The sequence below is a fragment of the Eleutherodactylus coqui genome, chromosome 1, assembly GCF_035609145.1.
Source record: "Eleutherodactylus coqui strain aEleCoq1 chromosome 1, aEleCoq1.hap1, whole genome shotgun sequence".
Classification (NCBI taxonomy): domain Eukaryota; kingdom Metazoa; phylum Chordata; class Amphibia; order Anura; family Eleutherodactylidae; genus Eleutherodactylus; species Eleutherodactylus coqui.
The window spans coordinates 351,114,625-351,129,304 of record NC_089837.1 but is presented as its reverse complement, the minus strand read 5'-3'; the positions used below and the strand labels follow the sequence as shown (position 1 = coordinate 351,129,304).

General features: G+C 41.3%; 1 protein-coding gene across 5 annotated transcripts in view; it reads right to left on the bottom strand.

Moving 5' to 3' along the window:
* The window catches only part of CLIP2 (CAP-Gly domain containing linker protein 2), a 128,059-nt gene that overhangs the window by 73,015 nt on the left and 40,364 nt on the right, over nucleotides 1-14,680 (bottom strand). For all 5 annotated transcript variants that reach the window (XM_066576778.1, XM_066576793.1, XM_066576808.1 and 2 more), the window contains exon 3: nucleotides 10,940-11,472. In XM_066576778.1, the coding sequence (XP_066432875.1) occupies nucleotides 10,940-11,472 (533 nt within the window). The remainder of the gene's footprint in view (nucleotides 1-10,939; nucleotides 11,473-14,680) is intronic.

Genomic DNA, 14,680 nt, shown 5'->3' with positions numbered 1-14,680 from the left:
TAAAGGGCTTATAATTAAATACTGAGACCCTCTGCTCCAGTGAATCACTTCTGGCTAAAAAAATTGTATGACAAACTGCCATAAAAATGTATGCACAAAATCACTCCAAAAACTCTAAAAACCTAATCTGGCAACTAGGTTCCTTAGTGTTGGAGCAGGGAAGGCTAAACAAGAACACATGTACATTTTCAAAAATGACAGGTGTTTTTACATGCACCTTTTATATGCAATTTTAATGCGTGTTTAACCCCTCAATGCGATACGAAGTCTAAAATCTGCCTGTTTAAGTCAACAGCTTGATGACTGCTACTTTTAATAGAACACTGAAATTCTCCAAATTAGGGCTCACTCACACGGGCGTATGTTGTTTGTGTATAAAACGCATATTTTTTACGCGCGTCATACACATTGCTAAAAGTTCATTGATTTACATTACACCATTCAGACCAGCATTTATGCAGGTGAAAAAAATTGTAGAATGTCCTATTTTGGTGCATAATACACCCATTATAATTACGCTGTAAATATGCATGTCACATGCGTACTTCCTGCATACTGTGTATTACACGCGTAAAAAATAATTAGGCGCCTATTACCAAAATTGCAAAAATGGTGCCAAGTCTAAGTGCCAGATTCCCAAAATCTGTGATCATTTTTCCTGCTCCTAGCATGCCCAGTACATGGGTATTAAAACAATCTCCCCCTTCTCCCCTACTGTTACCCTGCCCCCTCAGTGTTATTGTGGCTAAAAATTAATAAAAAGTCATAGTCACCCATGCTAACCCAGAAGTCCTCCACACATCTTCTTCTCTCACTTTTGAGTCCAATGGTCACAGGCCTCAATAGAACAAAGACTGGTGATTGATTGTAGTAGTCACGTTCTTAGATAGGCAAATGACCGCTGGACCCAGAAGTGAGTGGGGACTGTTGGACTAAAGTGTGTGTGTGGGAAGAGGGTGCGGCACATAAGAGCTGAGTATATAGTGCTGCTACCAGGAGGTGCAGGCTAATGCATCACTTTTCCTGTGGTTAAATAAGCCCTGTGTCCACATAATGCAGAAAGGCAGCTTCCCAAAGCCACACATTGTAATCCTTGTTCTCTACTGATGCAGTTATCGCCTTTATATCTGTCTGTAAACTAACAACATTTCCAACCAATTACTTTACCACCGTGTGTAAGAGAGACAGGCTGTAATAGCCCGATTTAGCTCTTTTTTAAGCAGTAAAGGCTGGACCAGTCAGCAATGTGCACATATCTGGTATCTTTATACTTGGGAGAATTAGATGATTATTTGACTGATAACATTTAGGCCCCAATCACACCTGTATTGGAGACTCCATTCAGCGCCTCCGGTACAGATCCAACACAGAATCCTGAATAAAATAGAGCAGCACACTATGCTATTTCTTCTGAAAAACTGCCAGTAAGAATACTAGAAGACCACTGCTATGCCTAAAGTGAATTCAAAGTGGCCTCCTTGTGTTACTCCAATAAAATGCAACATACTCTATTTTACCAGGGAATCACAACATGGAACCCATTGTTCTCTATAGTTGTGGATATACCCATAGCCCATGTGCAATTACATTGTGAATGGGCTGTGGGTATCTGCGTCACCGTTAAGGGACGGCACGGAAAATATAAACAAACCAAAAAAAGTACTACGCATGACAGTACATGGTCAAATGCAGTACATTATGTAGCCATACACTGGGCCATGGCTGGGATTAGAGATGGAATCCGCTGCGGGCCTCTACAAATGGATTCCGCATATGGCTGTGTAAGCCCAGCCTATGATAGATAGGGTCCAACTGCTAGCACTCCTGCCAATTAGGAGATTGGGAGTCCCAAAAGTCCCTGCATGAATGGAGTGAATGTCACGCATGCGCTCAGTAGAAGTGCTCAGCAATTGCAGACACTCCCATTGAAATGAATAGTGTGGCAGCAAGTATAAGCAACCTCTATTCCAATCAGGTGTGGACTTTTGGGAACCTCGTTCTCTTGATTAGTGAGGTTCACAGCAGTAGGATGCAGGATAACTTTATATCTTGGTACACCCTCTTTAAGCTCACTATGTAACATAATGCAGTAAGATCCAAAGCTTCCGCTAGTGGTGGCTGAGGAAACGAAGAAAGCTTTTACAAAAAAAAGAAAAAAAAATTATATATATATATATATATATATATATATATATATATATATATATATATATGGCAAGTTGGGGTCTGCTTGCTTGCCACGGGATCGCCCCCACTTTGGGATACCGGAATGGCCATCTGGCACGAATTATGCCCCAGAAACAGACTTTTTTCTTTAAATCTGGCTCCTGCAAGCCTTTAGTTCTCTTCCTCCTTCAGACCGGGTGACAGACCCAACTGGTCCACACTGGACCTCCGCTTGCAGCCTGTCCTGCACTGCCAAGCTGTAACTTCCACCTTGCTTCTGGCAGGAACTGGCTTAAATGCAACCATTTGCTGCTACACCCATCAGGTATCAGGTGTTAACCTTATCTCTTACTTTTTTGGTATCAAACTGCCTGACTAGCACACTCTGCAGGTCATTCCGATACTGCACCACTACAATAACATAATATATATATATATATATATATATATATATATATATATATATATATATATATATGCGCAGTAGATCTAGAGCTCAGTTCCAGAAAGAATACTGTATGACTCTGACCTCTTGAACAATTTCTTAAGAAATTAAACAGAACAGTATGTTGGCGATAAAAAGAGATGACCTCAGGTGTAATGATTATTGTCAATGATCCAAGGACTACAAAATTTGTTATGTGTATAGCACTAAAAACTAGCTGACTGGAGAAAATCTGCTTCATTGCAAAACTTAATTAGTGCTTAATTTTTCCTTGCTCATTTGTGGTAAATGTAATCATTGCATTTAATTTACTGCAATCCAATAAAAAAAGAGTCATATCTAGACTTTTCATTGAGAGACACAGTATAACGTGTTATTGAACCTCTGACATAGTTAAACCTCAAGGACATTTCCTGTCTGATTCGCTGCAGGGCAAAGTGACCGCCAAAATTTCCCCCCAGCCCCTCTGCTCCACATAAGCAATAAATATGTGTAATCTCTTTAGTGAACTTTGCAGAACTGACATCTTTTTCTATTTTAATTTTCCTTTTTAAGTATTTTTTGTATCCCCATCTCATACATTTATGGATATGCCAGAGAGGTCTAATAGGTGCAGGTCCACCTACAATCTTGTTCCACCTTCATGTCCATCAGTGGCTGGGATGACGGAAGTAGCCTCACTGGCTGTTTTATCTCCCGTAGAAATGAATGTTAGTTCAGGAAACACTGCAGCACACGGTTTCTGCAGTTTACAATCCATGGAAACAACACAACTCGCTGTACTATACTGTTTCCATACTTCTTATTCTCTTCTATGGGAGTTTGCCAAGCAGCTTAAAATAGCCACTTCAGCCGTTTCCCTGATCTATGCCACCAGTGGCTGTGGCAATGGGGCTGCTATTCCCATCTTAGTCATGATTTGTTGAGAAAGAAATGCCCCCTTACCTTGATAGTGTAAGAGAGGTGAGCGGTGCCCTGCTTACTGCACTGACTCACAGCTGCTCTGACAAGCAGCCCTGGTGGTCATGCCAAGCCCCGCCCCTGCAAACAGGGGAAGAGGGAAGCCCTGCCCCATAAGTTACTGCCCAAACCTTCTATACGCTGATAGCGCCCTATAAAAGCTAGGAACCCTGCCACAGGCAGCAGCACAGTGTGTGGAGTAGTCAGGAGACACGGGACAAGGAGTAAGCTACCAGCCACGTGAGACCAGTCTCTAATGGACTAAGCGTGCACACTGTAGACAAGTTGACGGATGTGGACTGGGGATGTATCTCCCCAAAGGGGACTGTGGTTAATTGGTTATGAGAGAGTCGACTACTGATAAATGATGTGAAGTGTAAACCTGTTGTAACGGGACGACAAGGCACTTAGTTCTGAGCCAAGTTACGTTAGATGAGAGTATTATTCTGCATTCCGTGTGGTCAAGGAGGTGTACTGTTGCACCTATGGTGAGTGAGTCGTGATGTTGTGGGTCTCCGAAATTATAGTATGAGAGTGATGGTTAGTTACAAGTGAGGTCTGAAGTGCCTTGCCGTTCTGATATATAGAAATGTCTTCTTATGGCCTGCTTAGTAAAGTTTATTTGTTCGGAAAAAAAAGTTCTACCTCCGTCTCCGCTTGTCAGCTGCTGCGCCATCATGTATCTGTAAACTTGGGCACCTAACCCATGACCTGTTTCAGAAGTGCTTTTATGAGCCCAAGCCATTTAATATGCAGATAAGTGGGTATCAAGACTTCATGCACATGACGATATTATAGCTTCATAAAACCTCTAAGTTATAGGGCATAAATACTTATGGGACGCCACTGTATGCCTTCCATTGTTCTAAAAAGGCATTTGGAGCTTTTTTGTTGAATTCTATCTGAAACATTGGGGGAAATTTACTAAGATCCTCATTTCCTATGCCGATTTTAATATAATTTCCCCAGGTGCACAATGCACCTAATACCTGAAGAGACTCGCGCATCTCAGAACTTCTATATGCCTACACCAGCAAAAGTTGTGTTTTCTTTCACGCCAGAATTTTGGTGTAAAAGTTTTAATAAATGTCCCCCATTGTACCATCTTTCATCAGAAGCTGTATTATGGAGGTGATCTTCCCTAAAAGTATTTTTTCTAGGGAAGAATATCTCTGTCATACAGCCCCATAGAGTGGCATGCAAAGCCCTGTGCATAATTGTGCTTGAAAATCCAGATAAACTGCTGTGACTTAGAGAATAGGGCATAGTAATGGCTTATTAAACACTATATACCGTATATACTTGAGTATCAGTCGACCCGAGTATAAGCCGAGACAATAAGTTTCACCACAACAAACTGGGAAAACTTATTGACTCGAGCATAAGCCGAGCTATACTCAAGTATATACTGGGTAAAAAAAAACCTCCATACTCACCTCCCAGCCAGCGTCTGTGTCTGTGCGACAAGCTGCTTGAATTCTCCCCGTTGTCATCCCCCGCCGTCCTCTCTGCTTGGCTCTGTCAGTGCTGTGTAAGTAAGCACTGTGATTGGATTGAGCGCCAGCCAATTACAGCTGGCGCTCGATCCAATCACAGCGCTTACTTACACAGCACTGATGAGAGGGGATTTGAAAGCCGAGCAGGGAGATGACAGCGGGGAGAATTCTAAAGCAGCTTGATTGGCAGTGAATGATCGAGCGTCAGTTGTGATTGGCTGACGCTCGATCCAATCACAGCTCTTACTTATACCGCGCTGACGGCGGGGGATGACAGAGCCGAGCAAAGAGGACGGCGGGGGATGACAGGGGAGAGAATTCAAGCAGCCTGCCGCAACGCCACCGGAGACACAGACGCCGGCTGGGAGGTGAGTATGGAGGGTATTTTTTTTTAAGCCTTCCCAGACCCGAGTATAAGCCGAGGGGGGCTTTTTCAGCACAAAAAAATGTGCTACAAAGCTAGGCTTATACTCGAGTATATACAGTATGTATTAGTAGTTGCTAATTTGTATTGACACATACATTTGCTCTTCTTTTAGATCAGGTTATACATCGTTGAATATACCTTTAAGGCCTTATTCACACGAGCATTTTTACGTGGCTATTTATGCACGTTTATACGTCGGCCAAAAATCGCAACCGGAAAAAATAGGCCATATGCAACTGAAATGGGCAACCAAATTTATATGCTACCAGCAAAGAAAGGTCTTGCCCTATCTTTCGGCCGATATATGCCGACGTCTCCCATAGCTTCCTATAGAAGCTGCAAACAAAGGGAGGGTGAGGCAGTATAGCAGCTTCTATGAGCACTGTGAAAAGCTTACAGGTGCCTCTAGGCATTAGAAGTCATTCTGAGGATTTATGTCGACCAAAGGATTTCCGGGCTGTGGCATATTTTTTCGCTAATACATCACACTCGGTCGTGTAAATGTATGCGAAAACACTAATTTTGGCTGTGACTCGATCACAGCTTTTCTTCATTCACGCGATTTTACAGTACATGCGAGCGACCGTAAAAACACATACGCTTGTGTGAATAGGGCATAACAGACATTAGCAGCTGCAGGAGGTAAGTGGCCACTGGTGAAGCCTGGCTGACATAACCGCATTATAAAATCAACCAGTTTAATGCAAAAGAAACAAGAAAGCGATAGGAGGACACAGGTTAATTTGATGTCATTGTAATTCCTATGTAAATTACAGCAATCAAGCCCTTCCCATGCAGGCCTGGAACAAGACCCGGCACTGAACTACTTAAGATGCTTAACTTTATTTTTCTATGTGTTAATCAAATGGCTAAAAGAGCCCAGAGCATTGACACGAACGCACTACAGTCTGTAGGGCAATACCAGCTTTGTAGGCTTCACCGTGTAACTCACGTGCTTATTCTAGCAGATTATTTCTCAAGGCCTTATTTTATCCATTTAATAAGGTTGTACCAAGAAGAACATTTATACAGCGCCAGAAGTAGGATGTATTAAATATAAGCAGCTCATTGTGTGTTAGCTCAGCTAACGGGATTCTAAACCCAAAAATGAATGACAATAGAGCCAGGAAAAAAACACGCACACTTGTGCCAGAGTTTCTTACTTAACAGAGGTTAGCTGAGGCAATGTTCACACCATGTTTGGTGTATGTTCCCTGGCATCTGCAGAACGCATCCATAGGCTATAATGAAATACACGTATGCGGAAAGAGTGCCTCTTTGCACGTATCTGGCGAGTACATTTTGGCAGACAACATGGTATACATATGAAAGTCATCATTGACAGACATGCAATTCTATGGCTGCATTGGCCTGGCCATGTTTATACGCTGGGAGTACAAACCAGAATATGGTATGAAGTAAAGCTTTAGCAGTTAGGGGTGTGATGTAGCTGTAAAATAGTTCCTGTAGCATCTAGCAGCATTTCTGTTGTCACCAGAGCTTATATGTTTGCATATAGAAGTTAGTGAGGACAACACAATAGTTATCAATCCCCTGATAAATAATTAGATTACATTGAAAAACAGAGTACTTGCATTACGTTTAAATGGGAAAATATGAAAACTGTAATAATCAGTATATACCCATTGCAACTCAAACTTTTTATAATGAACATAAAGTGTAACTTCACTTTCAACAAACGTTCGATACGTCCCAGGGACATGTCAAAAATTTTGATCAATGGCTGTCTAGGTGCAGAAACCCCCACTGAATGCTAGAACGAGGCATCAGGAGCGCTCGGCTGAGTGCTGTCTCAGCTCATTAGATGAGGATGTACTCATAGATTCTCTATTGATCCTGTCTTCAGCTAGTGAGCAGACAGCACTCAGCCTAGTGCATCCACGGCTTCATTCTAGCAATCGATTTTGGTCTGAGCACCCGGACCCTACTGATCAAAAGTTTTGACAAGTTCCTCTAACAAGTCAAAAGTTTGTTAAAAGTACAAATAAAAGAGAGAAAAAACCACACTGATAGCTGCTTTAATCATTCCCTGGATGTACATAAAATATCTGAATTAACAGTCGATTTTGGAAAAGAAAGTGTTCAATAAATTTGTTGTTGTTAGCCGTTTAGTAGCTCGCGAGCCTAAAGGTGAGCTCCCTCCCTGTTTTTCGGTTTTGCACGGCTTCTTTCATTGTGTGATATCCATGCCAATATCAGCTTTGACAGTATTAGCCATCGTGTTCTTTTGCGGTCGGGCCTTCTTTTGCCACTGATCAAGCAAAGGCTGGACTAATATCAGTCTGGGATGATTTAGTGAATCCTGCACTGAGCAGGGGGTTGGACCCGATGACCCTGGAGGTCCCTTCCAACTCTACCATTCTATGATCTGTCCAAGCATTATAGTTGGATGACTCCGACATGCCTGGGTTTCAATAAATTCCCTTCCTGTATTATACTGAATGCCTACATGTAAAGTACAAAGCTTATAGTATTATTTTGCTGCATAAGTGAGAAATATATTTATTCATATTGAGTCATTTATCCCATAAGCAATCTGCTGGGTTTTATAGAGTTGTAGAGCTTGACATCATTAGATGATGTGCATCATTTCCTCTCAATGACTACCCTCTCTCCCTTTACAGTATTGAATGCCACATGGCAATATAGTGCTCCTAAGTACAAACATCTGCAGTCCACGTTAGCTTCTCAAGAATTTCAAGACTGCAAGTACACTGTCTGAATCAACTGCAGGCATCATATATACAACCAATTTATAGGGGGTTTATGATTTTATGCCAAGGATAAACCATTCGCTACAAATCTATCTCGTATACATGTACAAGGGCAAATACTGGCCCCTCTGTAGCTACAGGTCCTGAAATCAACTATTTGAACTGATCTAAAACTGTGAATATATAGTCATGAGAGTACACCCCTTTAAATTCTATGGTTTCACTTATCAGGACATAATAAAAAAAGCACCTGGTACGTAGAAGGTCTTGAAATTAAGTATATACAACCTCAGATAAATAAAACATGAGAAATTACACTGTGCCATTACTTATTTAAAGGGGTTGTCCCAGTTGTAACATCTCAGAACAGCCGAGTTTTGTCATTGGCTGCAGCAGCCTGTGATGTCCCGTAAAGAGGGGGGACTGCAGCCTGTAAATAAACAGCGGGAGTGGTGGACTAAGCAGTAGCGCTGGACAAAGAAGGGCGTGGGAAAAAGTGAGTATATGCTGGTTAGTTATGTTACTGCAATGGGGAACAGAGTTGTAACATAAAATAACCACTTGGAGAAGCTCTTAAACTCAATGTCAAGCAGGAAAAACATCAGCAGTGATCTTAACCCCTTAAGGACATGGCCATCCCCCCCCCCCCCCCTTTAGAAAAATCGTAACTCCTTTATTTATCCATCGAAGTACCTGTATGAAGGCTTGTTTTTTGTGAGACGAGTTGTATTTTTCAATGATACTACTGTGTTTCCCCTGAAAATAAGACACTGTCTTATATTAAGTTTTGCCCCTAAAGAGGCACAGTGTCTTATTTTCGGAAAGGGGGGTGAACAGTCATCTCGAAGCTGGCGTCTGTGTCCACTGCTATGGTCTCCCCGGCGCTAGCGGCAGGCTGCTGTGTAATCCTCTCTGCTGGGGAGGATTCTCTCTCTGCTACACAGGGCTTTAAATTCCCTCAGCTCCAGCAAGTGAGCGCTGTGACTAGATAGAGTGCCAGCCAATCACAGCCAGCGTTCGATGAACCAATCACAGCCATTCAGTGATGCCATTGCCCTGCTTTCTGCAGGGCAATGTATGCCACATCACTAGTGATGTAGCGTTCACTGCCTAGCAGGGAATGCCAAAAGCTCGGCAGCCTGCTTTAGCGCGACTGCACCTGCGTGAAGTCTTCCTGCTAGTGTTTCATATACTATATGAAACAGCGGCAAGATATCGCGCGTTCGTGCTAAAGCAGGCTGCCGATTTTTCGCTATTCCCTGCTAGGCAGTGAACACTACGTCACTCGTAACGTTCACTGTTCTGCAGGAAGTGAACTGCAGCTAATGGACGCTCCAAAACAGGAAGAAGAAGATCCAGACGACTGGAGGTGAGGTGACCGGGGGGACTGGAGGAGGCAGAAGAAGATAGGTGAGTAGAAGATGTGGTAAGAAGACTGTCTGGGGAGAAATAGGTAAGTATTGATTTTTTTCTCTAATGACAAAACCCATTCAAATTCCTCTCTATACCATAACATTCTAGAGTCAAATGTGAGGCCATGTATCCCAAAGCTGAAGGTTGGCTGAACTTGGGTCATATAACAGGACAATGATCCCAAGCACAGCAGCAAATCTACAGCAGAATGGTTGAAAAAGAAAAGAATCAAGGTGTTGCAATGACCCAGTCAAAGTCAGACCTCAAACCAACTGAAATGCTGCGGTGGGACCTTAGAGCTGTGAAATAAACGAATGTCCACAAACTTCAATGAACTGAAGCAATGTTTTAAAGCAGACTGGGCCAAAATTCCTCCAGAACAACACAAGAAACTAATAAAGTCATACAGAAAATGATTACTTCAAGTTATTGCTGCTAAAGGTGGTTCTACAAGCTAATGATTTATAGGGTGTACTTAATTTTTCACACAGTGCTTCTGCATTTTGGCCGAGTTTTTGTAACATAAATAATGACGCAATGTAAAATTGTCCTGTGTCGTTATTCATCGGAGGTTGTATTTATCTAATTTTATGACCTTCTGTTTTATTATGTCCTGATATGTAAAACCAGAGAATTCAAAGAGGTTGCATTTAGTTTTTCTCATGTTTATCCAGCATTTTCCTTTTTGCCACAAGCTGCCGTATAGTTGATCTAACAAATTCTGAGGTGTAATGCCATGTTATCAGCTCCATCCTGAGAAGTGGGTTAACAGGATGTACAGTGCAGTATCATGTAAAACATCAAAAGAAAACAAAATCTCACTTCCAGACAAAATCTGGATTTAGGCGCACCGACACATCATCATGAGGTTATTAAGTGATAAGACAGATAAGGTAAAGGTGCCTCTCAAAGAGGTCCATTTCCTTTCAATGCTTCTTACAGACAGAAGAAGATGGGTATTACAGACACTAAAATCCTTTGCTATGAACTTCATAAATTACTTTTACAGAGGTCATCTCTAGAAAACGATTTTAAATCCCTATTAAAAAAGTGCATTCCAAAAGACAGTCTGCTACACCTACCATGCCGTGATCTTACTATTCAACACAGATGTTACTTCTGGATTTAAAAACCTATCACACAATAATTTAGTAACCTTCCAATGCTGATACTTTATTTATATATGTGCATACTGAATGCATACCTGCTGGCAGGACTTTCTAAACGCATATAAATTACAATTTTGAATGAACTTTTTTTGATACTTGGAAGAAAAAAAAATAGAAAAGTGACTGACCAGAACACGGTCTCCAATGCGTAGATCCTTGTCCCCCTTCTTCACTGACCCACTGTCTGAAAGATTAGATCCTGACTCATTTCCTGTTTTTATGGTGCTGTTTAACACGCTCTCCCGCAGTGGCACAATTCGAGTGGTCAGAGGCGGCGTGGCAGTGCCAGAATGCAAAGACAAGTTCTGAGTTGTCAAAGACTCCACTGAATGCGAATCACTCCCTGTACCGTCAGGTTGTCGGGTCAGCTTAGAAGGCCTGGTAAATATTCCCTGTAGTGGTTGACACTCAAAATAACGGACTCCACCGACAGATCCATCATTTTTACCAACAGGGTCATCCAAAACAACACCTGCCCATTGGCCTGGAGCAAATTGGGTTTCTCCAAGATATTGTACCACTCCGGACTTTACTCCATTGACCCACACACGTTCACCAACTACAAAGTCTCCTAAGAACTCATCCCCAACTTCAGTGATCTTGGAACTTGATTTTTCAGCACCAGTTGAAGACGTTGAACCCTGTTTGTGCAAAGGTGAACCTATGAAAAAGAAATTAATGAGAGAAAGTTTAAATAGCAGATGCAATACATTGTATTTATTTTCTGTAGAGCAAGCCTATGAATCCTTTTAATAGTGAACACATTCAGTTATCAATTTTTCAGAAACTGGAAGAGATTATAGTATAAACTGGACTGTGAGGGTTGTACACTAGGCATATTATTTTCCATATCACAGTTTAACCCCTTCCATCATAAAATGCAAAGCATTAGACAATCAATAGAAGAAAACACAGAGTAGTGAAAAGCCAACTGCTGTTTGTAGACAATGCCATTATCAGTGCTCAGTCCCAGGTTATACTTTCTTCTGACCGGTTCCAACTTTTGGATTTTAAAATATAAATTGCTGTCATGCCAACACCTATTAAATGGACAATCTGTGTTGAGCAATATAACAATTGTGTTCATGAGCCAGTCAGACGCACTGTTACTGTAGCATCTACATGGGTTGGGTATTAAAATAACCCAAGTTGTAGTATTGGTGTATAACAGACTAGTCCTCCAATATTGAGGACCGGTGTGACACTTGGATACCACCACTGGATAGGAATGGTATATCCATGACAGAGGTTTTCAAACCTATGGATCTCACCAATTTTTTGATATGCTACATGTTTCTGTGGGAGGAAAACCCCTTTTAATAACCATAGCTGAATCTGCTAAAAGTTGGTCATGATCCTTGTCTGTTATATATATATATATGTATTTATTTATATATCTCATTGGCACGCCATTTATGAACTGGTTTTAACTGGCAATAACAGGGAAACAATGGAATTTCATCCACTGCAATGTTGAATGCAATGTTAGTGATCATCGTATACTGGTAAAGATGACACAGGAGAATCTTCAAAACTCCTTGAGTCTAAAAAGAGGTAGAATGTGTCTTTCCATTACATATTAACATGCTAGAACACCAACTGAGGTGCCAATCAAAGCTGTGCCAATATTAAACATGTCAGAAAGTTCACAACATGAGGTTCACACACTGATCCTAATGCTTATTTTTATGATTGATGTCTCCTTAAATAGGACTTAGTAAAAAATACTGTATTAAAGATTAACTGCACTTTTGTAAAACATTTGATATGTCATAGAAACATGTCTAAGGTTTTGGTCAGGGGGGGGTCTGGGTGCTAAGACCCCCATTAATTGCTAAAAAGAAGGGGCTGTAGCGCTGTGCCACATCGACTGTGTTCATTACTCTTCATCTGTTCTCGGCTGTTGAAGACTTCTATGAGCCCATGTGCGGCTGTGAAGAAAAATCAAAGGGTAAAGAACGCATTCGAACACAGCGTTGGATGAGCACTGCAGTCCCTTCATTTCAGCATTCAGTAGGGAACTTGGCACCAGACCAGCTCTATAATATGTCAAAGGTTTCACAAAAGTGTGGTTACTCTTTAATGTACACGTGGACCTGGCAATAAGTATGAGATCTTGGGCTAGCCAAATAATCATTTTATTTAACCTGAACAAACCCTGATACTGTAGAGAATTTGAGGGCCTGTTAAGAGGTCTTGGTTCTCTTTTATAGTTTAATCCCTTTTATATTTGTTTTCATACTGAAGTCGGACCATCAATCAGTTGATTGCCACTTGTTAGGCTTTAGAAACCCCAATCGATCAGCTGCTGTCTCCAGCTCTGGCTAGTCATACATTTATATTACATCAGTCACTCAACTTCTCGACTGACCAGGTTTCCCAGAGGGAAAGTCACTGTTGGTAGTGGCTCTATAGGTTAGAGGTGGGTCCCAAGTTAAGAACCCCTTCCAATGAGGTCCATAGAGTGTATAGACAGAGGTTGTCGTCATTAAAAAAAATCTAGTATTATACAGTGTAGTATGCTCATAACTGCCTTCTAATACCAAACAATGATTTACCATGTGCCCGCAGTACATGATATATGCTTCCATAGCTCAGTCTACTTGAAGGACACCTATTGTAACAGAATACGAGATACAAATAACTCAGAAATGTGTGCTGCTAATACAGACTGCGTTTCTGTGGCTTTGTTGCCATGACAACTGAAAGAATTTAATCTAAGATCTATACCAAAAAAGGTATCCATTACAAGCACGGGTTCTATAGTGCAAAGACTAGAGCAAGAAAAAAGGTTCACTCTCTAGGAATGAAAAATACATTTAGAAATCTGTATGTGAAAGGGCCAAATGGCAATGGAAGCAGAAATACTAATATAAGCTGGATGGCAGATTTTCGTTTTAATATGTGTTCAGTCATTGATGTTTATTCATAAATCCAATAATCTACATCCACCATAATGGAGATACTAATATCAAGGCTGAGAGGCAGTCCTTGGTTATCAAGGAAGCTGCTCCTACACGGCTCTCCATTTCCCATGAACACATATGAAATAAGTCACATAATGAGAAAGCCAGAATATATGATTCTAAGGCTTTGTTCACATCTGCTACATCCAGAGCCTCCAGTGTAGATCCAGCATGAAATAGAATTATTTCTTCCAGTAAAATGCCAAGTAGCATGACAGAAGCCCAACAGACCCCATTATAGTCAATAGGGTCCATAGAGCACCGTCAATATCCATCATAGGTCTGATCAGTTCTTCGCTGGCTTTCTGCTTTCCTGTTCCCATGATGGAACAGGAAAATGGAATTCCTGAGCGTAGATGTGAACAAAGCCGTCTCACATGTTTATATATGTTAGCTGGTAGAGACTGAAAAGAGGCATAAAGAACTATTCCTTTTACAGGCCTTAGTGTTTAGAGGTAATGATAGTGGCTTTACATACTAGCAAGTCTTCATAAACACTCTTATATTATTAAATAGTACAATTATTTTAATCACTGATAAAAGTAAGGTCTATTTATTTCAATGTGACCACTTTTACTGAGTACTTAAAGGTGCTGTATGACCACAACGCTCCCTATATGTTAGAAGAGCCCTCCGGCAATAACCTGGTCACAGGTTGTCCACTGCCGGGACCCACAGTGAAAACATACATTTTGCTGAAAAACCTGGAGCAAGTGTTCAATTTACTAGAACACCATCGTGAGGAAAATGAAGCATTATACATTTCCTATCACAATCAATGGGCTGTCTATATACTCCATGGACATACATGGTGAGTGCTTCAGACAGATGCTTTTTGCAACCACTCTCTGTTCTGGATACTAGATAAAGGGTCCTGAATATTGGATGCTCCTCTGTTAATTC